Consider the following 24,629-nt stretch of genomic DNA (forward strand, 5'->3'; position numbering starts at 1 on the left):
ACCTCACCTCCCGCGCCGAGTTTCATGATGCCCGACTTTCTTTTTTCGATCCCAAGGTAATGCGATGGGGCCAGGTAGGTTCCGATCCGCCGATGGCGACGATGACGACGCGTCAACTCAGGATTTGTCCCGGATGGATAAGATGGCCTGGGGATCAAGAGAGCAGTCACTTTGGTAACTCGTCGTAGATTCGACAATTCAAAAGTTGCCTTTAAAGCAACGCCAACAATCTACTCATCCATTTATCTCGTATTCGCACTCGAGCTTCGTGATTCATCATGGCTCCCACTGGACCTTTCCGGCTTGTCACCGTCAACACGGCACCCGAGCGTGCCAAGAGGTTGATCGGCCGCGTCGTCGAGGACGTCAAGGACCAGTATACGATCATCCACATTGCCAACGCAGCAAGTGAGTTTTCTCTGTCCTTCTCTCCTGGGGATCACAGAGGCCGAGCAGACAGGCCACTGAGACGGTTTGACGCCCAGGCATAGACGAAGTGCGCCAGACTGTGGAGGAGGCCCAGCCGAATGTTCTGGTATGCAATATCCCATCCGGATGACTGGTGTGAACCTTTTGCAAGGGATGAAAATTCTGAGAGGTCGGCAGTTCACGGCATCTATGTGGACGCCCGAGGAGGCTCAGCGAATAATCGCCATCGCCAAGGAGGTTGTGCCCGACCTGAAGACATTTTCGTTGCCGCAGGGGTTGCAGGTGGAAAAGGGGCCGGATGCGGTGGTCGAGTACATCAAGGAGCACCTGCCTGCGGTGCTAGGCTAGGTAGATAGAGCGCTCATATACTGCATTCTGGAAGTGGAAGGAAAAGGGGGGAGGAGACCATTAGGGGAGACTTCGTGTGGGCTCCTTGAACCATGGTCCTGATTGAGGTCATGTGCCTGCGGTCATCATCTAGAGAAAAAGGGGCCAAAATGTAGGATAACATAGAAACGGCACCCAGCCCAAAGATAGGTATCCCGTTTACACTCATTTCTCGTTCTGCATCACATTGTACAAGCTCCCGATATGGGGCTGGATCTCGACAACAAACTCGTCCCCGTCGTGCAGCAGCTCCTGCGGCTTGTGGGCGAACCCCACGCCCGCGGGCGTGCCCGTGATGATGACGGTCCCCTTGGGCAGCGTGGTGCCCTGCGAGAGGAAGCTCACGATCTGCTCCACCGAGAAAATGAGATCCCTAACATCATCGATCAATTAGTTTCGCCGCCTAAACTGAAGAGAGAGAGTGGAAAAAAAAAAAAAAAAAAAAAAAAAAAAAAAAAAAAAAAAAAAAAAAAAAAAAAAAAAAAGAAACCTACGTCAACGCACTATCCTGCACCACCTTCCCATTCTTGAGCCCCCGCAGGTGCAGCTTGCCGACGTCCGGCACGAGCCGCTTGGACACCAGCACGGGACCCAGCGGGCAGGCGCCGTCGAAGCCCTTGGAGTAGCACCACTGCGACTGGGCGAACTGCGACGCCCGGCTCGAGATGTCGTTGCTGGCCGTGTAGCCGAGCACGTAGTCGAGCGCGTCCGCCTCCGACACGTTCTTGGCCTCCTTGCCGAGGACGACGGCCAGCTCAGACTCGTAGTCGGCCGAGTCGCTGGCGATCGTGTGCTTGGGGATGATCGTCGGCGCCGGCCACGGGTCGGCGAGGCAGGTCTCGGGTTTACTTTTTTTTTCGACGGCATCTGTTAGATGAGAAGTGGAGCGGAGGAGGATGGGGGATGAATGCGTGGACGCACAGGAAGACGGTGGGGATCTCGGGGATGGTCATCTTGGCCTCCTCGGCGTGCTTCTTGTACTATTACGCGGGACAAGAGTGAGCAGAGAGTCCTTGCGTCGGGATTTGATGGAGTCTCCGATGCCCAACTCACGTTCAGTCCAATGCAGCGGATGGTGCCGACTTCCCCCCGCGCCAGAGGGGACAGGACGCGGCCGATGACGGCAGTCTCGCCCGTTGGCGAGCCGGCATCCAGCACCGACTTGCCGCTGTACACCTTGACCAGGACATCCTCGCCCTTGCGGACGGCTGCGCCGACATCGACGGAGCTGTCTGCGGGCTCACCGATGAGGATCTTGCTGTCGTCGCCCTTGGGCACGAACCGGACGAGGCCTGCGAGGATGCTGTTAGTGACCCCCCGCCATACGTAAGGAATTGCGGGCCAAATCTCACGGTCGAATGACATTTTCACGGATGGTTTTGCGACGGTGTTTTTTCTCAGGAGTTGGAGCAACGGAACAGCTTGTGCTCAGCAGAAACACTCAATTGCTTGCTTGATGTGAGTTGCAAAAGTGGGCGTCCGATGGGCGTCGGACGCGGCTCGGACTGGCCTTCGGGGCTTAAATAAGGCGCCGCCATCGCGTGCTATTGCTCGATTGCTCGTTGCGCCTCCTCCAGAAACGCCGGTCCGGAGATGCCCCGGGATGTGGCAGGCACAGAGCAGAGCCACCCGGCTCCTTCAACCTATCATAGTACAGAGGGCAAGCTATTTCCGCGTCCCGGTAGCAGCCCAATTCTTCCGTGTTTTCGTCAATTCCCTTTCTTCGTTCCTCCTTCCTTGCCCGTACCGCAGGGAAGTGCCGGACGGCGAGCGCAATGCATGTTCGCGGACACCCCCACCTTCCCCGCAGGCCGCGGTTCGGGGAGGAGGGGTCAGGGGGCTCGGCGTGTTATTCTCCGCAGCTGGTGACCCGTTACGCCTCGCTGCAGAGGATACAACAGCTCAAGGGATTCGCTCGTTGTCAGCTGTAAACAAATCTCGTTCCTGTCATCCTGTTGAGGGAAAAGCAGCCAGGCTCTTAAAATACTTCTATATGTCCTCCTCTCGCATGCAAAATACTCCGAAAACTGAAGCTCAGTGTCGGCCTCGGGAGGGCACACACCACAAGTACATCAACGAGGCTAACGCCCCCTTCCGGGCGGGCCAAAAAAAATGGAGTGACGGGTGGATTCGCATTGCAGTCGGAGCGCCCGTGCGGCGACGATGCTATTCGCAACATCACCAACCTCGAGGATATGACGGTCCGGCGCTGGAAGAAAGATCCTGAACCTCCGCGTGTGCCTGCCCCAGGACCGGCGAGATCACGGAAACCATCGACTTGGCCGAAGCAGTCATTCTGCCATCTCGCAGCGAAAATAAACGGGCTGAATAAGGGGACCAGGATGAGGCTTACCGGATGTTGTAAAGAGAGCTCCTCGAACCACCCGGTTGTATGATATCAATGATGCTATGTACGGTAATACTCGGGACAGAATCCAGAGAGCCAGGCAATCCCATTTCCCCGAGGCCAGCTCACGGGTTCTATCTGAGCTACACCTCGTACGGCCTCGAATCCTTGAATATCAAATGAGGCTTCCGTCTCGCCAAGTCCAGAATCGTCTCGGCAAACACCCCGTTCGCCCAAGCGAACCAACTCCCTAAGCACACACACGCACACCCCCCAAGTCAGCATCGTGGCGCATTTACTTTGTTTTTGATCACGGAAGAGCCAGACTTACGCGTATACGCGTGGGAATAGTCCACGTGAATGCTCTCGTGCACCAGCCCCAGCTGGCTCGACTTGAGCACCAGATCCAAGCACTCCATGATCTCGTCGTCGTCGTCCGACGTCTGGGCCTGCACGAGTAGGCTCATCGGCCAGGCATTCTGCAGCCCGATGTGTGGTCCTGCGGGCGTCCCGTCAGTGTAAGGTTACTCCCCCTCTCCTGTTTTCCCCTTTTTCCCACCCACTCCGAAGAAGCATTAGCAACAGTCCAGGAATTTACAACCCACCTCCGATGCCCTTGAATTCTTTTCCAGTCAGAAAATACGGATTCCCCTCCTTCTCCAGCAGCATCCGCCTCGTGTTCCGATAGGTCGGGTCGTCCGCCTTGACGAAGCCCATGAGCGGCAGCGCCAGCAGGCTCGGGTAGTTGGCGTCGTCCATGAGCAGCGCGCTGCCGTAGCCGTCGACCTCGTACGCGAACACGTCGCCGTAGCGCTTGTGGCGCACCACGCCGTGCTCCCAGACGCCCTCGGCGATGCGCTGGCCCCAGTCGGCCAGCGTCTGCGCCAGCGCCGCGTCCGACTCGTCGCCCGTCGACCGCAGCACCGCGGCCGTCCGCCCCAGCTCGACGGCCATCTGCGCGTTGGCGGGCACGAAGAAGCCCAGGACGGTGGCGTCGTCGCTGGGGCGGAAGGCCGAGCGGATGAGCCCCGTGCCGCTGTTGAGCGGGTTGCCGACGCCGTTCAGGCTGAGCGTCTCGGTGCCCGTGTTGGTGTTCCGCTGGAACGTGTAGACGTTCGGCCGGTACGCGCCAGTCTCCGGGTCGAAGGTGCTCTGGTTCTGCGCGCCAAGCACCGACAGCAGCGTCTCGACGGCCTTGTACCAGCGCGGCGTGAGGAAGGCCGTGCTGCCGGTGTGGTGGTGGAATTCGTTGGCGAGGGCGAGGAAGTGCGCCAGCGAGTCGAGCTCGTACTTGCACTCGAAGACAATGCTTGGGTCGTACATCGGGTGCACGACGTCGTCCTGTCCGTTGAGGCTGATGGGCAGTCCCGAGATGGGTGGCGGCTGGAAGGCGTTGCAGTACGGGGACTGGATTACATACTCGCTCTGCGTGTTGATGGCGCCCAGGATGAGATCGAAAATGGCGGGGTCCTTTTTCGCCAGCTGCTGGTATGGCTTCAACTGGTTGGTGCTATCCCGTAGCCATTCTGCCAGGATGTCTCCCGTGATGATGAAAGACTGCGGGCCTTCCCACTCGCCGTCGTCCAGCCAAGCATCCTTCTCCCTCCGACTGCGCAGCTTCTGTTTGATCTTGTCATCCTTCCCGTCTGTGTGGAACTTGACCGTCGTGTCGGTAGTCGAGGGGTAGGCATTCTCGAATAGCCGGGCGAGATCCGGGTCCTTCATCCGCGAGGTCACATCGCGGATGACTTTCTCGATTGCGTCCGAGTGGAAGGTCCGGCAGCGAGGGTCCGGTCGTTGAAACGGAAGCTTAAGGGGTCCCTTGCTGAGCGGTGGACTGTCTGCCTGTCAGCTTGTGACTGCGACCACTGCGACTACGGGCGCCCGCAGACTGGCGCCCGCCGCACTTACTGCGAGAAGGTGGCATAGAGGGCGTAGTCCGGACAAGCTGCGTTGTTAAACTTTCCCGTCAAGGGCTCCTGGTCGCCCCGCCGGCCTAGGGATGCTGTCGGTGCCAGCAAGGACACGACGAGGGAGAACCAGGAAAGGCGAATCATCGCGTCCGTTGGCGTGTTTTGGCCCTGCCGCTCCTGCTGGCGCTGGCAGGCCCATGCGATGCATCGAACTCTGAAGTTCCCTTGCGCGCCAAGAGCATTAACTATGTCCGAACAAGAAAGCTACGCCTCAAGAGCTCAACCGCGTCCCATCTTCAAAGATGTATGCCTGTCGCTTGCCAATTGAACACATGTGGCAGGTTGCGGGAGCAAAGCGCCAAGGGACACATATTGCATTGCACTGACAGTTACGGCACACACACGAGAGACGGCCGTTTTGGGCTCGGCCCAGCTAGCCGCTCGGCTTGGCGGGTCCGGCCTGAGGGTGGTTGTGTGGGGAAAGACCCCCCTGGACGCCCCCACGCCACCCCGCCTCCCCTCAACTTCGAAATACTGCCCTAGGTTGGCAATCGCGGTTCACTCGCAGATTCCCATGGTAGGTACCTGCCATCCAAACCCTGGGTTGATGAAAAAGATTCCTTAAGCGCCATGACTTGCTTTAGAGGCACGTTTACTGAGTACTGGGTATGTTGCTGGAAGCAGTCACCGCGAAGCGTGTACACTGTCGATGATCTTCACTTGGCTTGTCGGGCCACTCCAGGATCCTTCTCGGCACATGAATCAGGGCTGACTGGGACGGATGCTCGTCCTTTGCGCATCCCAGCTGAATTGTGCTATTTCTTCGAAAAAAACGACATGATGCTGCCCTGGCCCCCCTTTTGTCCGCCCTTCTTTGGCTTTCCTGCTTGTGCCGCGGGAGCTGAGCTTGTCGTCTTCGGCTTGGTAGTCGGGGGAGGCTCGTCCTCCGAGAAAGACTCCCAGCCTGGCTCCTGGATGGTAACTGTGGCCGATGGTCAATGTCAAGGGGCCCAGGCGGCATGAAGTTGGGCACACGTACCAAGATATCCTTGCTCATCCATGATTTGCTTCTTGCGCACGACCCGTCTCTTGCCCCGCCGCCGACCGTTGGAAGACGAGGTGACGACTTCAGTCTCCTGCTCCTTGGCTGGCTCCGGTGCTGGCAGGTCCTCCTCCATTGGCTCCTCCTCCAGGGGCGTCTCCGCCTCCTCCGAGGCCTGATCTTCCTCGTCTTCCTCTTCCATCATCCGTCTGAGCTCTTCCTCCCTCTGCTTCTTGCTCTTCGTCCCTGAGATGCTGCGCGGTTTCGGTTGTGGCAACTCTTCGTCGTCCTCGCCATCATCGGACAGGGGCTGCATACTCTCCTCGCCGCTGGGTGCAGCAGGTTGTGAAGACTCTGCTGCTTTCTTGACCTGCCCTTGTTTTGTGGCTGCTTTCGAGAATGCTTGCATGATCCCGGAGCCAGCACCACGCTTCGAGGGCGGGGCAGCCTTTCTCGTTGGTCCTGAAGAAGCCTTCTCAGCGGTCTCCTGAACCGACTGAGCAGGTTTCGGCTCCTCCTTGACTTTCCCTGATGCCGGCGCTAGTGCAGTCTTTGGAAATGCGGATTTGGCTGGAGCATTCACAGCAGTCGTAGCAGCAGCGGCAGCTTTTAGCCCGGGCCCCTGCCGTTCCCTGCGACGCACTCTGGGGTTGTTGATAGGACCGAGGCTCTTTTGGTAATCGCTGGAATCGAGGCTAAGGGCCTCGTTGGCTGCATCGACAAGCAAAGCCAAATCCTGCTCTACGATTAGTTGCCGGGTTACAACTGCCTCCTGTGCTGCTTCGAACCTTCGTCGGATGAGGCCCTATGCTGTAGACGTGAATAGAAGTGACCTCCTCATAGTTCGCAAGGGTCTCTGGATTCCAGTAAGCAGAGTGATGAGTGGTTCGAGGAACAGCAACAAACAACCTTCGAGTTGCTCTTCGGGGACCAGTGAGAGCGTGGACGTGGGCACGACTGTTGTGGGCTGCTCGGCTTCGGGGGCTGAGCTCGTCATTTCCACATCAACATCGCCGCCGTTCCTTGCCGCTGGCGGGCCATCATCGTCCTTCTTAGTGCCGAACACCAGATATGTGGCATGCACAGCTCCAGGGCGTTTCGCATTCTGGCTCCTGTGGAAGTCATACAACATCCTAGAAAATATTAGGTTCCACAAAATTCACTCTTGAAAAGAGAGCCATACTGTTTCGCCGTGTTGACGTGAACCTGGAGAGCCCGGCTTAAAAGCCGATACGTGACCTGCCAAGTCGGGTCAGTTCTGGCACGCCGGCTTATTCCCCGTCCACTGGAGACTCTATACATACCACTTTGTCCTCGGTGAGGACATTTTCCGCAAGAAATTTGTTGTACTTGTCCATTGTGAATTGGCGATGCCGGGGTTGCGCTTTTGCGGTGGCACCGTGATGCAGTTCGGTGATGAAGACCCCGGTATCGCGACGCGACCGCGGAATGTGGTTTTCATGTGGCTGAAGCGCGAAGTCACGTTCTTGCCAGTGAAACCCCCGGCACCTGCATCGTTGGTACCCGGCTCCATTGCGGCCCCTGCGCAGGCCCCCTTGGAACGGGAACCCTGAGGGGCAGTCGGTGATTCGCTAGCCGCCCCTCAGGGGAAGACGCGAAGGAAAGCTTCAATATCCCAATTCCGGGCCACCAACTCTGGAAATTTACCGTCTTCTCATCTTTGAACGGTGGTTTCAAACCGGCCATTGAATCCACTTGTCCAATGATCGCGCCATGATTCCGACCGTGTCTATCGCTCTACCTCCCTGATTTTCTCCTTCAGTTCGCCGTCCAAACTGCCATCCTAACCGGCCCTCCGAACGCGACGCCGCCGCAATACCTTGCGCAGCACTGCGCAATCCGGCATCATGGCCTCCTTCCCGCGATTCCGGTTCTTGGCCATTGCCGTGGTCTTTCACTTGGTGTACATATATTCCATCTTTGACATTTACTTCGTTAGCCCCATTGTCTCGGGCATGCGCCTGTTCCAAGTAGAGCGGCCAGAGTCCAGCCCAGCACCTGCGGATCGCCTGGTCCTCTTTGTAGGTGCGTATCGAAGAGATACCGTAGACCTTGTTCTCGGAAGAATACCGTCGCTGATGGTCTGCTGTTGCAGGAGATGGACTGCGCGCCGACAAAGCGTTCCAATCGCACCCTGAGCCTTACCCCAAATCCGACGACGATCTCATTCCCCGGCCTCTGGCCCCGTTTCTGCGGTCGAAGGTGCTAGAGCATGGGACCTTCGGCGTATCCCATACGCGCGTGCCTACCGAGTCGCGGCCCGGTCATGTGGCTCTCATTGCCGGTCTCTACGAGGATGTCTCGGCGGTAACCACGGGTTGGAAGCTGAACCCTGTCAACTTTGACAGTCTCTTCAACCGCAGCCGGCACACATGGAGCTGGGGCAGCCCCGATATCCTGCCCATGTTCCAGCACGGCGCTGTCCCGGGCCGGGTGGACGCCTTTACCTACGGAGCCGAGCTGGAGGATTTTTCAGCTGATGCCCTTGTGCTGGATCTCTGGGTGTTCGACCATGTCAAGGACTTCTTTGCCGAAGCGCGGACGAATAGTACGCTCAATGATGCGCTGAGGCAGAATAAGATTGTCTTCTTCCTTCATTTATTAGGTTTGGACACCACCGGGCATTCCTATCGGCCGTATTCGAAGGAGTACCTGCACAACCTCAAGGTGGTCGATCAGGGCGTTGAGGAAATCGTGGGACTGATTGAGGACTTCTACGGCGATGATCGGACCGCCTTTGTTTTCACTGCCGACCACGGGATGAGTGATTGGGGTAGCCACGGGGACGGTCACCCAAATAACACGCGGACGCCCCTCATCGTCTGGGGCTCCGGGGTCGCCAAGCCCCAGATCTACCCGGGAGAGGTTGCGCCAGGACATGACGAGTTCTCCTCAGACTGGAACCTGGACCACGTTCGGAGACACGACGTCGCACAGGCCGATGTAGCCGCTCTCATGGCCTACCTCATCGGCACCGAGTTCCCAGCGAACTCGGTCGGAGAACTGCCCTTGTCCTACTTGACCGCCGATCTCAAGGAAAAAGCCGAGGCTTCGCTCGTCAATGCGCGCGGAATCCTCGAGCAGTACCGCGTCAAGGAGGAAAAGAAGAAGATGACGGAGCTGAGGTTCAAGCCGTATAAGCCCTTGAGCGACAAAGGCCTGGAGCCCGACAGCCGCCTGGCACACATCCGGCAGCTCATTGAGACCGGCAGCTACGAGGAAGCAATCGAGGAGTCGGCCGCGCTCATGAAGGTCGGCCTGGGCGGTCTCAGGTACTTGCAGACGTATGACTGGCTGTTCTTGAGGGCCCTCGTTACGGTAGGATACCTGGGATGGGTGGCTTATTCGCTTACCGTTGTCATCGACGTCCATGTCTTGCACGGACGCTTGCAGCCCTCGAGGACACTATTCGGCACCCTTGTCTCGTCTTCCGTTCTGACTGCTCTCTACGCATCCTTTGTCATCTCGAAGTCGCCCCTAACATACTACGCATATGCCTTGTTCCCCGTCTTTTTCTGGGAGGAGGTGTACGCACGACGGGAGAGCCTGTTGGAGGGTCGCAAGGAACTATTTGGTCACGTCAAGTCAGCAGCAAGCCTGGCCTCGCTACTCTTCAATTGCGCCGTTTATGTCGGGGTTATCGAGTCTCTGGTCCGTCCTGTCGCCCCCTCTATTCGCTGTGCATCCCCGCTGACAACTGCAGGCGCTGGGCTACATCCACCGCGAGATCCTGACCGTCCTGTTCATCATTGGCGCCTTTTGGCCTCTAGCCTACGGCTTCTCGTTCTTGCACAAGCATGCCGCGCTATCTGTGACATGGTTCCTCTCGTGCATTGCCATGAGCACCTTCACATTGCTTCCAGCCATGAAAACTGAGAATGTTAACTTAATGTTCGTTCTCCCGCCCCAACAGTCCTACAGTGCGAGCTGACGGGGTCGTTGCAGCATGGTCGGAGGCGCATTGATGGTCATCGCCGGCGTCCTCTACTTGGTCTTCGAGGACTTTGTCCTCGCAGACTTCACTTGGTCAGAGAAGCCCTCCTCTGAAAAGAACCACGTTTCGAGGACGCTCGTGGGTATCCAGATTGGCCTTACCTTGCTCTCCATGGTTGTCACCCGGTCTAGCGCCCTGTCGCTACAGGCAAAACAAGGACTTCCTCGCGGCAACCAAATCACGGGCTGGATCGTTCTCGGTGCGTTTCTGTACAGCAGAGACAGTCAACGGGCTGTGCTAATTTCCTCGCAGTCGCGTCCCTCCTCATGCCACTCGCATACCGTTTGCAACCAAACAACCACTACATGCACAGGATTCTGGTCATCTTCCTCACCTGCGCTCCGACCTTTGTCATCCTGACCATCTCCTACGAGGGGCTGTTTTACATCGCGTTTTCGGCAATCCTGGTCAGCTGGGTCCGCTTGGAGCACGCTGTATTCAAGTTCTCTTCGCCTGCTAGATCCCCCTCCACCCCTTCCGCCAACGCCGCCGTGCGAGCAGGAGCAACGGCGATGACAAACGGCTCAACTACTGGTCCCGCGCAAAAGCCCCCTCTCGAAAACGAACCAACGCTCGGGTCCCCCTTCCGCCCGCTCACCCTGCACGACGCCCGCGTCGCGCTCTTCTTCTTTGTCCTCCTGCAGGCGGCCTTCTTCAGCACGGGCAACGTCGCGTCGGTCTCGGCCTTCAGCCTCGAGAGCGTGAACCGGCTGCTCCCCGTCTTCGACCCCTTCTCGCAGGGCGCCATGCTCATCCTCAAGCTGCTGATCCCCTTCGCGCTCATCTCGGCCAACCTGGGCATCCTGAACAAGCGCCTCGGCGTCGCGCCCTCGGCGCTGTTCATGGTCGTCATGGCCATCAGCGACATCCTCACGCTGTACTTCTTCTGGGTGGTCAAGGATGAGGGGTCGTGGCTCGAGATCGGGTCGACGATCAGTCACTTCGTCATCGCGAGCCTTCTGTGTGTGTTCGTGGCGGCGCTCGAGGGCGTCAGCGCCATGTTCATTGCTGGGGTTGAGGTCGGGGATGACGTAGCAAAGGTGGCTGAAAACGGGGCGGCGGCGGAGGTGCTGCTGGAGAGGACGAACGAGGCTGTGGAGCAGCTGCCGGCTGTTGGAAGTAATGATGATGCCGTTGGGAAGTAATGTTGCGTGTGTATCTGGATGGGCTGTGACGTGGGAAGTACCATAGAGAATAGACGGAGATCAGACGTTTGGTGTGAATGGTTCGGGTCTCCCTTCTTCAGAAGCTTAACGGAATCCCGGCCTGGTCCTCCGTGATGCGGTGTATGTTCATGTCTTTTTCATGGTATGTATGAGTGCATCGTGAGCTCAGGCGGACGCACGCACAAGTCACACGTCACCGTTATATGTCGAGCATTCCACCGCAGATCAAGCCCCAGCTCGCTGTTTACCTCCCGTTGTCTCGTCTGAGCCCGGACAGAAGAACGCTTGCCAACAACTAGGTGCCCGTCTCACAGCTTCCCAGGGGTCATGACTTGTCCACCCTGCACGCCGCAGAGGACGGCCAAGTCGGCAAAACCCGGCATGTCAGTGCGTTGCCAAAGACCTACCACAAGAAACGTAGGACTGCCTTGGGGTCACGGAGTGGTGGTCAGGGTCGGGATTGTCGCCCGGCTATTTATCGTTGTGGCTTGCTTCACAGGACCAGCTGCGTCGGCAGCGTGAGGGGAAACTGTTTACTGTGTACATACCTTGGTAGGTATCGGGAGGGGTGCAAGAGCTTGCTCAAACTTCAAGCCCGGAAGCGGCATCAAGGCGCGCAGGAGCCGCCCTCAGGGGCCCCTTTTCTCCCATATTATACCACATTATAATGCCAACCTCACGCGGTGGTACTCGAGAAGTAGAAGCTGTGAGTACCAGGTAGCTAAGTAGATCAACTGGCAAGATGCAAACGAGCGTTTCGGCGCCAGGGAAGGGTCGACAAACTCCATGTCACGAACAATTGCCTGACATATTCCTTGCAGGTAGGAGAGAGAGGCACACGTACTCCAGACTCCGGACAGAGCACGATCTGGCCACGGACACCTTGCTGGCGGAGCAACTCGGGCCCGACGGTGCCTTACCACAACTGGCGAAGGTAGCGAGTAGGGACCTACACTAAGGTACCTGAGTTAGTCGAGTACCCTGGTTACCATGTCGACCCGGCCGAACAATTGTACCTAGTGTACGACAACAGGGGCTCATTCGCAGCAAGTTTCCGGTAAATACCTAACTAGGTCCTTGTATTGGGCCTGGAAGCGCGGATCGGATCTGGGATGGTCCTCAAAATGGAGCCGAAGCTCGCAATGGATGCGTCTGAGCGGACTGGTTGATCAATAAAGTTACCAAGTTCTTGTGACCAGCATGTCGGGAAGGCGAACGGATGCCCGGAAACTGCCCTTGTCCTCTTGTGAGCCTAGTGTGTTCCCCGGACCCGTGGCTTCGGCCGCTATTTCCACATCGGGCTGGGTGCCGGGAACGCTAGCGCCGCTTGGCCCAAGCGCCGTGATTCAGAAATGCGCTGTTGGCTCTTGGCTGTCACATGCAAACGATCGATGCCCTCCTTGCAATCCCCCCCACAGTGGACGACTTCCCCGCCCTGCCACTTTGAAATGAACAGCCCTTGCAGGAGCTTGCGAGCTGCTGCTTGCGACGCAGGAGATGCGAACTGGACCAGACAAATTGGCAACCTTCTGTGAGTTACACAGTACTCCGTAGAAGCATGTAGACAGATGAACAGTCAGTGAGGAGCTGAGAAACGCTCCAGCGCCGGTTTGGCCCGATTATCCAGCAACGAGGGCTGCAGGCTGCCTAGGGAGATCTGTACCTCACTGAACTACTATTGACGGGGAGGCAGCAATTGTTCCTGAGGTGCGAGTGAACTCCCTGCAGGACTGCTCAGGAGGGTTCTGAAGTCGAAACGACCAAGACTTGCCCGAAGGGGATGCTGAAATCCGGGGTAGCAGTGCCACACTGTGTGGACCCACCCACTTGCCCCTCCGCAGCCTGGAAAGCACGCTTGCATCGACTTGTGCTTCGACTCGTGCCTCAACACCGCTTTCGTAATGAATCGCATCTTGATCCAGACTCATTACGAGCCAGATTTGCATCGACTGCGTTCGCTCAGTCCTCCGACCTCGACCCTCTATGTCTAGGCAGAGATAACCCGGTTTTGCTGCAGCGTTTGCAGCGTTGCTGTTGCTTGAAACGTCGAACTTGTTTCCAGAATTCGAGGCCGATCAGAGGTCGGCGGCGAGACACGGCGGGAAGGCCGGGTCGATCGGCTGGAGTTCTTCGACGCCGTGACACGCATCCCTTTCAACAACTTTCCGCGCCGCACTTCAACAACCTAACAACCAGCTCGCCCCGCTCGCTACGTTTTCGCCGAAGATGGAATTCGACGTCCCTCCTCCGGCCGCGGACACGCCGCCGAAGCAGCTCTCGACATCGCCGTCGCAAAAATCCGTGACCCCGTCCACGCAGGGTGGAACCACGACAACCACCACGGCGACGGGACATGTGAGCTTCAGGAGGTCGGTATAGTTGGTGTCGTTGCTCTCCTTGGCTTTCACTAGGAGGTAGCTGGCTGGCCCGTTTGCGCTGACCCTGTGACTTGGCTTACGGCGAAAAGGCAGCGAGCCTCGAGAGCATGCGAGGTGAGTACGGGGCGGAGTTCTGGGGATTTGCTTTAGTATTCCAGGAGCCTGTGTCGGGCAGTGGGCTGGATGGAGCCGCTCCGAGGCTCTCTGTCCGATTACGACACTCTCGCCTATCGTACCTCGGCTCATCTGCGGTTATCTTGAGCATCGAGAGCTGACCAGTCACCTCTTCCAGACTTGCCATGCCCGCAAAGTACGGATGCCCTCATACCACCGGAAATACAAGGTTCACCCCGTGGATGGATGCTTACGTCCCGTCTGCTGCAGGTCCGCTGCGATGCCGCCAGCCTCGGTGTGCCGTGTACCAATTGCGTCGCGTTCCAGATAGAATGTCGCATCCCGACGCCGAAACGGAAGAAGGCACCTCCCGTCGGTTCATCGACTCGAGATTCTGACAGGTACAGCAGTCGCCCCAAGAAGTGTTTCCTTCGCATTGGTCGCGACGCTAGAGGCCGCAGGTGCCCGGCCTGCCGCTTCCCGCGTCACCAGCCGACCGACCGCCAGGCCGTGCTGCGTGTCTAGCACGATAAACGCTGTTTGTGCTGACCTGGCTGCAGCGAGCGCGGAGAACACGACGAACGGTCCCCTCTTCCGCCCGGCAGCACCACGTTCCCGAGCGGGACTCGACCTCCAGCTGTTTATCACACCCAGGCAGGCACCCCATCGACTGCCAACACGGAGGCCGAGCAGCAAAAAAAGGAGGAGTTTGATAATGCAACGCTGGCCAACTACATGGACCTCGTCATGAAGCCGAAATTCACGAGGGCACCCATCACCGAAGCCGGGAGGGTAGCCTACTTGGGCGAGTCGTCCAACCTCACCCTCCTGGTCCACGACCGCCAGAGCGACGGAGACGTGGTGCACTACCCGTTGCCGGAGAACATCAGGGGCACGAGAGCGCGGTTGACCGACTTGGACAAGATCGAGATCGACATTCTCCACCAGCGAGGCGCCTTTCTGCTGCCCCCAAGGGCTCTCTGCGACGAGCTGGTCGAGTCCTACTTCACTTGGGTCCACCCGATCGTCCCAGTCGTCAACAGGACAAAGTTCATGCGCCGATATAGGGACCCGAAGAACCCTCCGTCGTTGCTGCTACTGCAGGCCATGCTGCTGGCCGGCTGTCGCGTCTGCACCAACCCGCAACTGATGGATGCAAACGGCTCGTCAACGCCTGCTGCGTTGACCTTCTACAAGAGAGCAAAGGCACTATACGATGCGAACTATGAGGACGACCGAGTGACCATCGTGCAGTCTCTCTTGCTGATGGGTTGGTATTGGGAGGGCCCCGAGGATGTCACCAAGAACGTGTTTTACTGGACCCGTGTCGCCACCATCGTGGCGCAAGGTTCGGGGATGCATCGTTCCGTGGAAGGATCACAACTGAGCAAGTCGGACAAGCGGCTATGGAAGCGGATCTGGTGGTCTCTATTCACGAGGGACCGGTCCGTGGCCGTGGCCCTCGGCCGGCCGTGCCACATCAATCTCGATGACTCGGACGTGGAGATGTTGACCGAGGACGATTTCATCGAAGATGAACCCGACCAGCCCAGCGAATATCCACCTGACCCGGTCCACGTGCAGTTCTTCCTGCAGTATGTCAAGCTGTGCGAGATCATGGGGATCGTGCTCTCGCAGCAGTATTCCGTCGCAGCGAAGGGGCGCCGGCAGAACTCAATTGATCTAACACACAGCGACATGGCGCTCGCCGACTGGCTCCGGAATTGCCCCAAGCTGGTGTACTGGGAGATGCCGAAGCACCACTTCTGGTCTGCTCTGCTCCATTCGAACTACTACACCACCCTTTGCTTGCTGCATCGGGCGCATATGCCGCCGAGTGGCTCCCACCGGTTCTCGGATGAGTCCGCGTATCCATCGCGAAATATCGCCTTCCAGGCGGCCGCCATGATTACGTCCATCATCGAGAACCTTTCTGCGCGCGGTGAGCTGCGGTATTGTCCCGCTTTCGTCGTGTACAGCTTGTTTTCGGCCCTCATCATGCACGTCTATCAGATGCGATCGCCGGTGCCATCCATCCAGCAGGTGACGCAGGATCGGATACGGACCTGCATGACCGCCCTGAAGGACGTCTCCAAGGTCTGGCTTGTCGGTAAGATGGTGCACACGCTGTTCGAGTCCATCCTCGGCAACAAGGTACTCGAGGAGAGGCTTCAGAAGGCGGCGGGCAAGAGACACCACAAGGCACAACAAAGCCTAGCACGTCTTGAGAATCAACAGCAACAGCAACAACAGCAGCAGCAGCAACGCTACGGGCAAGAGCAGAAGCGAAAGTACGATGAGATGGCCATCGACTTCAGCGTGAGCACTCCCCAGCCGCCAGAGTCGTATGAACGCTCAAGACCGCAGACTCCGAGCCTCATGGCTAAGAACGAGCCGGCGTCTGGCGCCATGGCGCCTCCCACTCACGTGTCGCCACATGCTCGCAACGGTGACACATTCATGGGGGGAACGGCGTCGCGACCCCAGACGCGACCAGCAACTCCGTTTAACCCGTCCTTCTCGGTGCCGGCTACTCCTCCCGATCTCTATCTCGTCACGAGAAATTCGCCGAACCTGTCGCAGGCCATCTGGGAGAATTTCCAGCCGGACCAGCTGTTCCCGGAGAGCGCTCAAGTTCCCTTATTCCAGCAATCCTCGCCCCAACAAACGCACCAGAGCGTCGATCCGCACGTTGTGGCGCAGATGCAGAACCAAAATATGCAAGGGCTGCCCGCCGATGGCGGACAAACCTCCTTCGGCCCGGACGTGCCTAAGAGGGGGAAGGGCGGGAGCCCGCTGCAGCAGAATTCCATGCTGCAGCCCGGCATGGCTGCTGGTTTCCAACAGGGCCAGGCCCAGCAGGGCGGCAATATGTGGCAAGGGTTCGATACATCCATGGTTGATGGGCAGAGCCCCAGCGACAGCTGGAGCACGGGCTCTGCCCAAGGCCAGGCCGTACCGGCGACCCTCAACGTGGAGGACTGGTGAGTACCTACCTAGGCTACACTTACGCCCTTTTTGCTTGATTCGATGGGGATGAACGGCTTCTGATCTGGAGTACAGGTTCCAATTTTTCGGCATTAATGGCGACCCGATGCAGATGAGCCTCGACGGCATGCCATTGGGTTGACGGCGGGGTAGGCGCGCTAGAAAGGGGTGAAAGGGATGCAAGGGCGCGTGGGAAAAGGGGTGTATGCGCCGATGCTGCGCAACCGAAGCCAACTGGCGGGAGAAGCATTCTAATAAGCATCTATTTGCCATGAACGAGTAGCCTACGTTTCGCTTTGCTGGTGAACGAGTAGTGTACGTTTCGCTTGCTGTATTGAAGTCGGCGCCAGCGTAATCAAAGCCGCGGTTGATTCCAACGCTCGTCGGCATTGGCGATGCACAACATGGTCAAGGTTGGGCCGCAGATTGGGCCGCGCAACCCGTCATGGCGCAGCCATCTACGGAGTTCCTTGTTGAGCAGGCAACACAATTTAGCCCCCCATGGATGGAATGAGCGGACAGGATGCTCCAATGTGTTTCTGGGGGTAATGTAAAGACGCCCTTTTTTTTGTACGGGAACAGGATGGTCGCATCATGTTTTCAATTCCCCTGTGGAGCTCCGTTTCCGCCCGAACAAGGTTCATCTGATGCCGTGCTCTGGGGTTGCTTCTCAGATGGCCGGATGCAAGTTGAGGAGGGGAGGGGCCGGGCCGCTGCGCTGCGCTCTTAGGCTATGACCCTCTTGCTCCGCACTTGGTTCGCCATTCGAGAAACATCCCACTGCATCTCAGCGAGCACCAGCCACCAATCGACTTCCTTACAGCGCACCGTACACCCCTGTCGTCGTGGGCGCTTCGTTTGGCCATGCTTCGGAACCAATCGCTGGCTGGGGATGGTTTCTTGGCTGGCGGTTCTGGAGCAGCGGCCGCTGCTCTGTGCTGCGGCGAGGTTTGGGCGTCTGCTCTGTGTCGTATCCGTCGGCCTCGTTAATATCCGAGGACGGCCAGTCAAGAAAGGTTTGGTGTAATAAACGACGTTTGGTGTAATACACGACGCTACCGCAGCACGTCGACAGGGAAGCCCGGATGGGTTGACGAGAATTTGTTCACCTTTTTATGGTGACCTTGCAGGTCATCATGCATGAACAAACTGAATGCTCTCAAAGTGGTTGGCTAGAAAAACTGTGTGATGTGTGAAGAGATAAAGAGCATTGCAGCGAGGCGGTCAGTTGAGTAAGCGCGGGGTTGCCCTTTCCAAAGCGAATGGATGATTGACGGCGGCATCGGCGCCTGCAAGACCGCTTTAGGCGCCTGCCTGGTCTCATACATCGACCCCGCAAACGCTCGCTACGTTGGGCAGCGGCTGGCCTGGTGACCAACCGCGAAACCTTCTCTCTTCGAAACGCGCGGGCTCTCCTCCGTCAGCGGCTGGCGACTAATAGCCGACGGGGGCCAGGGATCTAGATGCCTCTGTATCACGGTGAGGTGCAGCAGGCAGGCGTTCACATTACTAGGCAGCAGGAGGCCCCACTAATGTATGGATGGACATCTCCGCTGCGTTCAGAGAACAGGTCCGTACCGTCAGGTACTGTCGCTGCAACCCCAAGTACTTGGTCAGCGGCGCCAGCTGTCTGCCGTCTCCCACTCTGCAATCTGCGAAGGGTGTTCTGACGCTTTCCATACCTACCAAAGCTTACACAGCGCCATCGGAAGAAATCTCGCACCCTCACAACGCTGCGCTGAATGGAATCTAACTGGACTTCGGATATGTGCACCAGTTACCTCACGAATCCCTGTCGGACGCCCTGACCCTGACGTAAACCCCGGAGCAGCAGCCCCAGGCTCATAACCCCGCCTACGCAGCGAGTTTACAAGTCACTATCTGTACCTCTTCTACCTGACCTTCACCGTACTAGCGGATCATTCACGCGCGTTGCGCTCCTGCCGGAAATCCACCTGGTAGCTCTTTCGACCGCCATTTTCAACATCCCTCGGCGACAGTGGCGGTGCCAGGTCCGGGCTCGTCATCGCCGTCCTGCCGCGCGCAGACGGAGACCAGGACGCCTTGCCCAAGATGGCGCAAGCGCCCATGATCTCGGTGCCCCTCAAGGCCACCAACGAGATCGACTGGGTCACGCCGCTGAAGGCGTACATCAAGAACACGTACGGCGACGATCCGGAGCGGTATGCCGAGGAGTGCGCCACTCTCAACCGGCTACGGCAGGACATGCGCGGGGCTGGGAAGGACAGCACCGCTGGGAGGGATCTGCTGTACCGCTACTATGGCCAACTCGAGCTGCTAGACCTGCGCTTCCCCATCGACGAGCAGCACATCAGGGTGTTGTTTACGTGGTAAATAGCGACTGTCCCCAGGACCTCACTCGTGCCGCTCCTCCCACCGCGGCCTTGTTCGCTTCTCGCCGCTAACACTCTTCTGGTGCAGGTTCGATGCCTTCACGCACAAGCCCACGTCGCAGTACTCGCTGGCCTTCGAAAAGGCCTCCATTATTTTCAACATCTCGGCCGTTCTGTCATGCCACGCTGCCAACCGGACACGCAGTGAAGAGTCGGGGCTCAAGCAGGCCTACCATTCGTTCCAGGCCTCGGCCGGCATGTTTACCTACATCAACGAGAACTTCCTCCACGCGCCGTCCTCCGACCTGAGCAGGGACACGGTCAAGACGCTCATAAACATAATGCTGGCACAGGCGCAGGAGGTCTTCCTTGAGAAGCAGATCACTGACCAGAAGAAGATTGGCCTCCTGGCAAAGCTCGCGAGCCAGGCCGCAACGCTGTATGGACAAGCTCTCGAGGGCGTGCAGGACAACGTCACCAAAGCGATATTCGAAAAGGTCTGGCTGTTGATGGTGCAGGTCAAGTTCAACCTCATGAACTCGATCGCGCAGTACTACCAGGCGCTTGCCGACGACGACGCCAACTCGCACGGTCTGGCCGTCGCTCGTCTCCAGGTCGCCGAGGGACACGCCCGGGAGGCCAACAAAACCGCCAATAGTTTCCCTAGTTCTGTACCCCCCAGCTCAAATCTAACCGCGGACTGCGGCCTAGTCCTGGCCGAAATCACGAAGAGGCACCTTGTGAAGGTTCAGCAAAAGCTCAAGGAGCTGACGAAAGACAACGATTTCATTTACCACCAGCCGGTGCCTGACGCGGCAGGCGTGCCGGCCGTCTCCAAGCTGCCCGCAGCTAAGCCCATACCAGTCAGTGAGCTTTACGCGGGGCAGGATATTCAGCGGATTACCGGGCCGGATCTTTTTGCCAAGATAGTACCACTGGCCGTTACCGAATCGGCGAGCTTGTACGACGAGGAAAAGGCCAAGCTCGTGAGGGCAGAGACCGAGAGGGTGGACGCTGCGAACAGCGAGATGGCCGCGAGCCTGGACTATCTAAGACTGCCCGGAGCCTTGCAGATTTTGAAAGGCGGCTTTGACCAGGAGATTCTGCCCGACGAGGACTTCCGGACCTGGTGTGTCGATGTCGCCGACCACGAAGACCCCTCCAAGATCTTCGATTTCCTGCACGAGCAGAAGCAGTCCATCGTGGCGACTCTGGAGAGAAGCAGCAAGCAGTTGGACATGGAGGAGAGTGTTTGCGAGAAGATGAGGTCCAAATACGGGTCGGAATGGACGCAGCAGCCGAGCTCGCGGCTTACCACGACTCTGAGGAGTGATATGCGGAACTACAGGGAAGCTTTGGAGGAGGCCGCGAGAAGCGACGGCCAGCTGGCCACGAAGTTGCGGCAGAATGAAGCCGAGTTCAGCGAGATGCGCGCCGCTGCCGAGACCGGCGAGGTCGATGCCCTATTCCAACGAGCCGTGAAGAAGGTGCGAAAATCGAGCAGCGCAAACAGCCCGTCCTCTGAGCCCAACTTATTGGACGCCGACTTCGACGACAGCGGGCCCAGCGTTGTTGAGCAGATTGCAAAGGTGGAGGACATACTCAAGAAGCTTAATCTCATCAAGAGGGAGCGCATTCAAGTGCTCAAGGACCTAAAAGAGAAGGTATATTCCTCGTTGTGGCAATCGGTTTGGTGAGAACGGAGCTGACAGCAGCAGGCGCACAATGATGACATATCTCAAATCCTGATCCTGAACAAGAAGTCGATCGCCAACTACGAGCAACAGCTCTTCCAGCAGGAGCTCGAGAAGTACCGACCATACCAGAACCGCTTGGTCCAGGCGACCCACAAACAGGCGGCCCTGATGCGAGAATTGACTGTTGCGTTTAACGGCCTGCTGCAAGACAAGAGGGTGCGGGCAGAGCAGAGCAAATACGAGTCCTTCCAGCGGCAGAGAGGGGCGGTGATCAGCAAATACAAGCGCGCGTACCAGGAATTCTTGGATCTGGAAGCCGGTCTGCAGAGCGCAAAGACCTGGTATCAGGAAATGAAGGAGACGGTCGAGAGCTTGGAGAAGAACGTCGAGACGTTCGTGAACAACCGAAGGGCAGAAGGCGCCCAGCTTCTAAAGCAGATCGAGCAAGACCGTGCTGCGAGCAAGAGTGCACAAGCCGCACTGGAGCAGGAGAGACTAAGGGGCTTGATGGAACGCATGTCGCTGGAGGCGCCGCCGACATCACCGCAGACGACGTCAACGCGACCGACACCCGCGCCACTCACATTCACTTCGACACCCTTGTACCCTCAGACAAACTTCACTGGACAATACCAGATCCCCAGCTCCCCTCCCCCGACGCAGACAACCGCCCCGCAATCTTACATGCAGCAACCGGGACAGACCTTCACCTACAACCCCAGCTCGCATGGCCGTATCCCCGGCCCAACGTCTCCGCCGCCCACACAAAGCACCTTCAACATCGGGCCCATGCGCCCCGGGCCCGCCTCCCCGCCACCGACACAGGCGACCTTCCCCCCGCAAACAGGATACAGCACGTACGGCAACCCTGCCGCGATGCCCCAACAGCAGCAGCAACCACAACCCCCAACACAGCAGCAACAGCAGCACGCCAGCTACATCCCACCAAATTTTGTGCCGCCGCCGCCACCGCCCGGGCCTCCCCCGCTCGGTCCCCAGCAGACGATCCATTACGGCTCGGAATACTACCCGGGCGACCCGAATGCCGGGCGGCCGGGTTCGTCGCAGCAGCACCTCCAAACGCCGGCACAGGGACAGCAGGATCCATGGGCGGGATTGAGTGCTTGGAAGTGAGTGGGACGCAGTAGGGTTGGCGGTGTGTTCAACTGGGGTGTGAGAGGAGCTCCTTTATGAAGTAGCTAAGCAGTATGAACTAGGCCCGCGGAAGAAGTGCTGTGTCGTTGATGGGGGGCTTAGACACTGGTAGGGTGGGGAGAGATACCCTCAGACGCCGTAGGCAGAGAACGAGGGAGATACACAGCACATACTACGGAGTAGGCCAACTCATGCGAAGCAGGATATTCCCAACGCCAAATCGAGGTGGCTGCGTGATGTGTACGTCGATGGGTCATGTCGCCCCCTGAATGCCAAGCCCTCGCCCGATTCTAGTTCCCTTTTCCGAGTGCTGCTGTGTCTCAACCCAACCCAACTCGCCGTCGGTGCCATGCAGAAACGAACTACATTATGTCCCATAACAGTCACTGCTACAGTACATGGGTGGAAACCAGCTTCGAGACGCCCAGGTCCATGCTCGGGGACCTTCTCACCGACGAGACGAACCCGGTAACCTCTTGCCCAGGTGCTCCACTTCTTGCCCCCCCACCCGCCCCCCCCCCCCCCCCCCCCAAAAAAAAAAAAAAAAAAAAAAAAAAAAAAAGGAAAAAAAAGAAAAAAAGGAGGAAGTGGCTAACCGGAACTGACCGGAGAGGAGAGCCGCGCAGAGAAGAATAAGAAGAACATGAAGCCGAAAACAAGTTGACCGGCAAAACGGACAAAAAAGGGGCAAAAGACATACAGCACCGAGGATTCCCCAGTCGTCACCGACCTGAGTACTAATTCGGCGGTCGGTAGCTTGTCTAGGGGAGAGCGGACGGGATCCCGAATTCTCTACCGCCTGTGGCCGTATGTACTGGACATGGCGCGGGAAGGGGGTTGATATTTGGTTGGCCCTTGGGAGGGTTGGGTTTGCCGGGTCGGGATGGGGGAGCGGAGGAACATGCGACGGAGTCTGAATGGAGGGAGTTCGTCATCGCGAACGTTATGTTAATTCCCGGTAAACTTAAATAGGTAAAGGGGGTGTGTTATTTGGAAAACGATTTGGGGAGCATTTACAGTTGCGTTTTGGGGGTAGTTGATCGCGGAGCTAACTGGAGGGTGCTATGATAGGGGCAATAAACAACATGCACATTGGAGGGACGAATTCCGGAAGTTCGTAGAGAGATCGTTGAAGAGGAGCATTGGATGCCCCGGCTATGGGCATTGTGAATTTCTATTTTCCTTCTTGCTCGCTCATAATAATAATGGACCTGCTCTAACCCCTGGTTCATCGTTCAGCGTGAGGTCTCCATCCCCATGATCGATAATTCGGAACCGCTGAACGCATCTTTTACGCCGGCCAACCCAACGAAAGCCCGGTTCCCTTACTTGCCCAGTCTCTCCTCGCACTCCGTGTTCCCGCCCACTACTCCTTCACCGCCGGTGCCTTCTCGCGCTGTGTGTCCTCGACAAGCCCGCTGATCAACTCTGCGATCTTGGAGGACACCTCACTGGTCCGAGGAATCTCGTGTCCGCCACCGTGGTCGTAGAGCTTGCGCTGGTCGCAAAAATGCGCCAGCTGCAGGCTGGCAGGCCAGCGCGGGTCCTTAGCCCCGTAGACATGCACCGTGGGGATCTTGATGCGCAAGTCCTTGGGCATGGTGGTGAAGTCGAGCCCGAACACGTCGGTCTCGTCCGGCATCTGGTCCGGCTTGTGCACCAGGTCGGAAACGTCGTCCCACAGGCCCACGCCGCGCTCGATCAGGTTGGGGTTGGCGGCGTAGTCGAACAGGTAAAGCGCCTTCTTCCGCAGGCCCCGGGCCGTCTTCTCGTTGATGTCGCGGGCCCGCTGCGTCACGTCGACGCCCAGGTCCTCGAGCGCGGGCAGCGGCACGCCGCCGCATATGAAGACGGCCGCCTGGAAGGGCAGCGGCTTGTCGGGCGTCTCGCGCGCGTGGTACAGCAGGTAGCTGCTGATCAGCGCGCAGCCCTGCGAGAAGCCCATGAGGATGTCGAAGGGGCCGTGCCGCTCGATGTAGTCGGTCACCGCGAGGTGGGAGAGCTTGATTGCGTTGGGGGTCTGGTCCTTCCACCAGGCGTAGTAGGCGCGCTTTGTAAAGAGAACCTCGGCGCCGGGCGCCGGGGCGCAGGGGAAGGGGGCATCGATGAAGACGAAGGTGAAGTGGGGCGGCAGCTTGGAGCGAAAGGCCGCTGTTTAAGGGGATCGGGACCCTGTCAGTGTCTCGTGTGTTGCGAAAGGGCCAGGAAAACAGGTTTCTACACGACGAAAAGGAGTACACACAGGTCTGGGATTTGAATATCTCAGCGCTCGTGCCCATGCCGTGCAGGCCGAGGATCCTGATCTTGCGGGGCTCTTCCGGTCCTTCCACGGTGACGCTGCTGCTGTGACTAGGCGTCTGCAGGAACGTGCCCGAGGATGTGCCGGATACTAGGGCAGAGGACGGGTCGGGGGAGAGCCCGGAGGGTGTAGTCGACGACGCCATTGTGCGGTCCTGAAGGAGCTTTCGCAGTTTTTCTGATCGATGAGTCGTTACCAAGCAAGGTAGGCAGGCAGGATAGCCTATACCAGGCACCTATTATTGCTCAGAGAAACACGCTCGAGGATGAGGAAGCCCGAGAAGTCCACGGAAGAGCACGAAACGGGATGTGCCCAACTCAGCCCGGGAAAAGTAGGGAGCAGTCC

The 24,629-nt window shown here is 58.1% G+C and overlaps 9 protein-coding genes across 9 annotated transcripts; 5 read left to right on the forward strand and 4 right to left on the reverse strand.

Annotated features, from left to right (window-relative positions):
* Nucleotides 1-278: 278 nt before the first annotated feature.
* Nucleotides 279-777, forward strand: THITE_2048634 (uncharacterized protein; the record flags this gene model as incomplete). The annotated part of the gene is made up of 3 exons (XM_003653021.1): nucleotides 279-408; nucleotides 486-535; nucleotides 607-777. 3 exons carry the CDS (start codon nucleotides 279-281, stop codon nucleotides 775-777), a joined length of 351 nt encoding a protein of 116 aa, XP_003653069.1.
* Nucleotides 767-2,295, reverse strand: THITE_2115082 (uncharacterized protein). Its single transcript, XM_003653022.1, has 5 exons — nucleotides 2,169-2,295; nucleotides 1,870-2,108; nucleotides 1,738-1,796; nucleotides 1,311-1,664; nucleotides 767-1,189 (listed from the first exon to the last, which is right to left on the reverse strand). The coding sequence occupies exons 1-5, from the start codon at nucleotides 2,179-2,181 to the stop codon at nucleotides 982-984; spliced, it is 873 nt and encodes a 290-aa protein (XP_003653070.1). The 5' UTR covers nucleotides 2,182-2,295; the 3' UTR covers nucleotides 767-981.
* An 879-nt stretch (nucleotides 2,296-3,174) lies between these two features.
* On the reverse strand, nucleotides 3,175-5,468 carry THITE_2115086 (uncharacterized protein). The gene is made up of 4 exons (XM_003653023.1): nucleotides 5,075-5,468; nucleotides 3,769-5,000; nucleotides 3,495-3,662; nucleotides 3,175-3,413 (listed from the first exon to the last, which is right to left on the reverse strand). Exons 1-4 carry the CDS (start codon nucleotides 5,218-5,220, stop codon nucleotides 3,307-3,309), a joined length of 1,653 nt encoding a protein of 550 aa, XP_003653071.1. The 5' UTR covers nucleotides 5,221-5,468; the 3' UTR covers nucleotides 3,175-3,306.
* A 215-nt stretch (nucleotides 5,469-5,683) lies between these two features.
* Nucleotides 5,684-7,579, reverse strand: THITE_2115090 (uncharacterized protein). The gene is made up of 6 exons (XM_003653024.1): nucleotides 7,423-7,579; nucleotides 7,302-7,357; nucleotides 7,028-7,251; nucleotides 6,907-6,974; nucleotides 6,116-6,854; nucleotides 5,684-6,058 (listed from the first exon to the last, which is right to left on the reverse strand). Exons 1-6 carry the CDS (start codon nucleotides 7,474-7,476, stop codon nucleotides 5,892-5,894), a joined length of 1,308 nt encoding a protein of 435 aa, XP_003653072.1. The 5' UTR covers nucleotides 7,477-7,579; the 3' UTR covers nucleotides 5,684-5,891.
* A 328-nt stretch (nucleotides 7,580-7,907) lies between these two features.
* Nucleotides 7,908-11,452, forward strand: THITE_2115092 (uncharacterized protein). The gene is made up of 5 exons (XM_003653025.1): nucleotides 7,908-8,164; nucleotides 8,235-9,790; nucleotides 9,843-10,030; nucleotides 10,085-10,332; nucleotides 10,386-11,452. The coding sequence occupies exons 1-5, from the start codon at nucleotides 7,987-7,989 to the stop codon at nucleotides 11,276-11,278; spliced, it is 3,063 nt and encodes a 1,020-aa protein (XP_003653073.1). The 5' UTR covers nucleotides 7,908-7,986; the 3' UTR covers nucleotides 11,279-11,452.
* A 1,956-nt stretch (nucleotides 11,453-13,408) lies between these two features.
* THITE_2115093 (uncharacterized protein) lies at nucleotides 13,409-17,048 on the forward strand. Its single transcript, XM_003653026.1, has 6 exons — nucleotides 13,409-13,668; nucleotides 13,767-13,791; nucleotides 13,970-13,987; nucleotides 14,062-14,192; nucleotides 14,352-16,775; nucleotides 16,855-17,048. The coding sequence occupies exons 1-6, from the start codon at nucleotides 13,526-13,528 to the stop codon at nucleotides 16,919-16,921; spliced, it is 2,808 nt and encodes a 935-aa protein (XP_003653074.1). The 5' UTR covers nucleotides 13,409-13,525; the 3' UTR covers nucleotides 16,922-17,048.
* Nucleotides 17,049-18,740: 1,692 nt separating this feature from the next.
* THITE_2115097 (uncharacterized protein) lies at nucleotides 18,741-22,069 on the forward strand. Its single transcript, XM_003653027.1, has 3 exons — nucleotides 18,741-19,130; nucleotides 19,222-20,797; nucleotides 20,852-22,069. The coding sequence occupies exons 1-3, from the start codon at nucleotides 18,853-18,855 to the stop codon at nucleotides 21,962-21,964; spliced, it is 2,967 nt and encodes a 988-aa protein (XP_003653075.1). The 5' UTR covers nucleotides 18,741-18,852; the 3' UTR covers nucleotides 21,965-22,069.
* A 598-nt stretch (nucleotides 22,070-22,667) lies between these two features.
* THITE_2045623 (uncharacterized protein) lies at nucleotides 22,668-22,826 on the forward strand (the record flags this gene model as incomplete). Its single annotated transcript, XM_003653028.1, has 1 exon — nucleotides 22,668-22,826. A coding segment is annotated over one exon (159 nt), but the record flags the coding sequence as incomplete, so codon positions are not given.
* A 328-nt stretch (nucleotides 22,827-23,154) lies between these two features.
* Nucleotides 23,155-24,542, reverse strand: THITE_2115098 (uncharacterized protein). Its single transcript, XM_003653029.1, has 2 exons — nucleotides 24,228-24,542; nucleotides 23,155-24,136 (listed from the first exon to the last, which is right to left on the reverse strand). Exons 1-2 carry the CDS (start codon nucleotides 24,427-24,429, stop codon nucleotides 23,352-23,354), a joined length of 987 nt encoding a protein of 328 aa, XP_003653077.1. The 5' UTR covers nucleotides 24,430-24,542; the 3' UTR covers nucleotides 23,155-23,351.
* Nucleotides 24,543-24,629: the final 87 nt, after the last annotated feature.

This window comes from Thermothielavioides terrestris, chromosome 2 (assembly GCF_000226115.1).
Source record: "Thermothielavioides terrestris NRRL 8126 chromosome 2, complete sequence".
NCBI classification, from domain to species: domain Eukaryota; kingdom Fungi; phylum Ascomycota; class Sordariomycetes; order Sordariales; family Chaetomiaceae; genus Thermothielavioides; species Thermothielavioides terrestris.

Coding starts and splice junctions, on each gene's coding strand:
- THITE_2115082 (XM_003653022.1), bottom strand. Junction 1,797..1,869: donor TCCGCTGCATTGGACTGAAC/GTGAGTTGGGCA, acceptor CCCGCGTAATAG/TACAAGAAGCACGCCGAGGA. Junction 1,665..1,737: donor GAGATCCCCACCGTCTTCCT/GTGCGTCCACGC, acceptor CGAAAAAAAAAG/TAAACCCGAGACCTGCCTCG.
- THITE_2115086 (XM_003653023.1), bottom strand. CDS start 5,220: ATGATTCGCCTTTCCTGGTTCTCCCTCGTCGTGTCCTTGCTGGCACCG. Junction 5,001..5,074: donor CTCTATGCCACCTTCTCGCA/GTAAGTGCGGCG, acceptor ACAGGCAGACAG/TCCACCGCTCAGCAAGGGAC. Junction 3,414..3,494: donor CTATTCCCACGCGTATACGC/GTAAGTCTGGCT, acceptor GTGTGTGCTTAG/GGAGTTGGTTCGCTTGGGCG.
- THITE_2115090 (XM_003653024.1), bottom strand. CDS start 7,476: ATGGACAAGTACAACAAATTTCTTGCGGAAAATGTCCTCACCGAGGAC. Junction 6,975..7,027: donor CCCCGAAGAGCAACTCGAAG/GTTGTTTGTTGC, acceptor ACTGGAATCCAG/AGACCCTTGCGAACTATGAG. Junction 6,855..6,906: donor TAGGGCCTCATCCGACGAAG/GTTCGAAGCAGC, acceptor ATCGTAGAGCAG/GATTTGGCTTTGCTTGTCGA.
- THITE_2115092 (XM_003653025.1), top strand. CDS start 7,987: ATGGCCTCCTTCCCGCGATTCCGGTTCTTGGCCATTGCCGTGGTCTTT. Junction 10,031..10,084: donor ACTGAGAATGTTAACTTAAT/GTTCGTTCTCCC, acceptor GGGTCGTTGCAG/CATGGTCGGAGGCGCATTGA. Junction 10,333..10,385: donor CACGGGCTGGATCGTTCTCG/GTGCGTTTCTGT, acceptor ATTTCCTCGCAG/TCGCGTCCCTCCTCATGCCA.
- THITE_2115093 (XM_003653026.1), top strand. CDS start 13,526: ATGGAATTCGACGTCCCTCCTCCGGCCGCGGACACGCCGCCGAAGCAG. Junction 14,193..14,351: donor TCGACTCGAGATTCTGACAG/GTACAGCAGTCG, acceptor ACCTGGCTGCAG/CGAGCGCGGAGAACACGACG. Junction 16,776..16,854: donor ACCCTCAACGTGGAGGACTG/GTGAGTACCTAC, acceptor TCTGGAGTACAG/GTTCCAATTTTTCGGCATTA.
- THITE_2115097 (XM_003653027.1), top strand. CDS start 18,853: ATGGCGCAAGCGCCCATGATCTCGGTGCCCCTCAAGGCCACCAACGAG. Junction 19,131..19,221: donor ATCAGGGTGTTGTTTACGTG/GTAAATAGCGAC, acceptor CTTCTGGTGCAG/GTTCGATGCCTTCACGCACA. Junction 20,798..20,851: donor TCAAGGACCTAAAAGAGAAG/GTATATTCCTCG, acceptor TGACAGCAGCAG/GCGCACAATGATGACATATC.
- THITE_2115098 (XM_003653029.1), bottom strand. CDS start 24,429: ATGGCGTCGTCGACTACACCCTCCGGGCTCTCCCCCGACCCGTCCTCT. Junction 24,137..24,227: donor GATATTCAAATCCCAGACCT/GTGTGTACTCCT, acceptor CCCCTTAAACAG/CGGCCTTTCGCTCCAAGCTG.